This window comes from Rhea americana, unplaced genomic scaffold (assembly GCF_003343005.1).
Source record: "Rhea americana isolate MKP2758 unplaced genomic scaffold, rheAme1 scaffold_252, whole genome shotgun sequence".
Classification (NCBI taxonomy): domain Eukaryota; kingdom Metazoa; phylum Chordata; class Aves; order Rheiformes; family Rheidae; genus Rhea; species Rhea americana.
The window spans coordinates 217,658-220,016 of record NW_028186371.1 but is presented as its reverse complement, the minus strand read 5'-3'; the positions used below and the strand labels follow the sequence as shown (position 1 = coordinate 220,016).

The window sequence follows — 2,359 nt, the reverse complement described above, 5'->3', positions numbered from 1 at the left end:
ACGGGGGGAAGGGGTGGGGGCGCCCAAGCCGAGACACGGAGCGCCCGCAGCAGCCCCGGGGGCGCCTCGCCCTCCCCCGCCGCCCCGCCTGGCCAGCGCCCTTCCCCGCCGCCGCTCGGCGACCCGCGCCGGGCCAGCGGGAAGAACAATGAGGGGAGCCCGCAGGGGGCCCGCGGTGAAGCGGGGCAGCCGCGGCAGGGAGAGAGCGCGCCGCCGCCGCCGCTCCGCGCCCCTCTTCTTCCCCGGGGCGGGGGAGAAGGAGGGCGGAGGAAGGGAGCGGGGGAGGCAGGTCTCCCGGCGCTGCTTCGTCCCGTCCCCGCACAAGCCCTCCTCGCCCCGGCTGGGTCTAAGCCCCAGGCCCGCATAGCCGGTTACCGCTGCCGTGGCCGCCGAGTCCTCCTGGCCGCCCGAGCCCGGCTCGCTGCTCGCGCCTTCCGTCGCCATCTTCCCGCTGTAACGGCTCCGGCGCGGAGCGCGGAGCGGAGCCGAGTGGCAGCCGCCGCCGCCTGCCGCTTAACCCCCTCCCCGCCGGCACCAAGCCCACCGGGAGCGGGGCGCTTAACCCCGCCGGCGCCGCGCCTCGCTGCGAGGGCTGGCGAAGTGGAGCCTCCCGCGTCTGCCGGCCGCGGCGAGCGACGCCCGCGGTCGGGCGACTGCCGTCCGGCGGCGCTCGGGTTTCCCCTCCTTCTCCTCCCCCAGCCGCCACCAGCCGGCCCAGAGGCAGGCGGAGGAGGGGAAGCGGGACCCCGCCGCGGGCTGCCCGCCCGCAGTGGTGGCTGAGGGGAGTGCCCAGGCACCGCTCCGCACCTCTCCCGCCCCTGCGCTCGGGAGCCGCGGAATGAAGAGATGGGGGGGCGGGGAGAGAGAAAAAAAACCTTTTGCAGTGGGCTTGGCTCACCTGCCCAGTTAGATCCCCAAACCAGCACAAGTGTATTAGGGAAAGGGAGCTCTTTACCGATGGTGGGTTGTTTTTTTTTTTTTTCCCCTTCCCCCAGTGGTACTGGCAGAGGGAGCATACTGGAAAGAGCACCCCTCTCTTCACACCTCCTCTGGAGGGGCTAGGGGAGGACATTGCTGTTGACAGACCTTGTTTACTCGTGTATTTTCAAGTGAGGCWGTGTTACCATGGACCTTAATCCAGGCCTAGCACTCCGGGGTCTGGTTAAAACCTTCTTGTGGTAGACCCAGAGCCCACCCTGTCCAGGCCCTGCCCTTCACCTTTCCAGACMAGCACCTGCGTCAAAGCCTGCTTTAACTCTTCCAGAGGAAGGTTTAGGTTGTGCTTCCCTCACTACCACCTCAGCTAAACTGCACRTTCCCCAGCTGCAGGGGTTGGTGCTACATGGTCTGCTGGCAGGGATGTTGCCCAAGGTCTTGTGCAACAGCTTTGCTCCTGCTTTGGGACCCCAGCTCGTTAGCTATATGCCAAACCAAACCTGAATGTACCCTCCTCTAGGACTAACTGAAATCTTTTATGAACAGAACCCAGGACATTATTTCTTCTTTCCCAGTGACAGGTCCCACTGAGCCGTGCCTGTCTCCACCTGCACTAGGGCTGCTTGGGGTCTTGRTCCATACCCAATTCCCTTAGCACTGAGACCAGACAGAAAGGGTCCAGCGCCTTCCCTTGACGAAAGACAACAAATGTTCCTCCAAGCATGCAGTACCCAAGGATATMACTAAAAATATGCATAAACTTTCCCTTTTACAGACCCACAAGCAAAAACAATGAGAAATTAGTAGAATAAACATCACCCATAGTGGAAGTGTTCATTGAACACAGCAGAATTCAGTATATAGGACCTATTACAGTGCACATAAACTCCAAACAAATAGATACATTCTGAGTTTTTTTTTTCCTCCATGAAAACCACCTAACTSTCTTATACTTTTTGTAACTATGCTGTGGGCTCACATCCCTTCCACTGCTGAAGTTGAGAAATGATGTTGATGGCACACAGCCTAAACCAACTTACTTTTCTCAGTTCCTCAGACTCTAATACCATTTAATTTGTTTTTAATTTAAATCGTTGCTTTCTTACTTTATTGATGGCAAAGTACTATATATTATTTACAATTTATATAAAGTTCTAGGAGTATGTGATGCTTTGCCATTGCGAAGCTTAATGAAAAGTCACTTATCTCCTATGCATTTTATCGTACTTACTCCTCTCCAAATGGGTTTTAAACACTGTACTGTTTTGAACTGGTTTGAGAATATCTCTTCTCTTATTGRTTCCTATCTACCCTTATCATTTCCAATATTTCCTTGATGTTTAACTTAYTGGAATCATCTGCTGACCATCACAGTTACTATACTGTCTTTCTAACTGAGCTAGTACAAAGCATTCACAGAACA

The 2,359-nt window shown here is 56.3% G+C and overlaps 1 protein-coding gene across 2 annotated transcripts in view; it reads right to left on the bottom strand.

Moving 5' to 3' along the window:
• CTTNBP2 (cortactin binding protein 2) overlaps nucleotides 1-693 on the bottom strand; it is a 91,256-nt gene extending 90,563 nt beyond the window's left edge. For both annotated transcript variants that reach the window (XM_085307085.1, XM_085307086.1), the window contains exon 1: nucleotides 376-693. In XM_085307085.1, coding sequence (XP_085163211.1) covers nucleotides 376-444 — 69 coding nt within the window. In that variant the 5' untranslated portion in view covers nucleotides 445-693. The remainder of the gene's footprint in view (nucleotides 1-375) is intronic.
• Nucleotides 694-2,359: the final 1,666 nt, after the last annotated feature.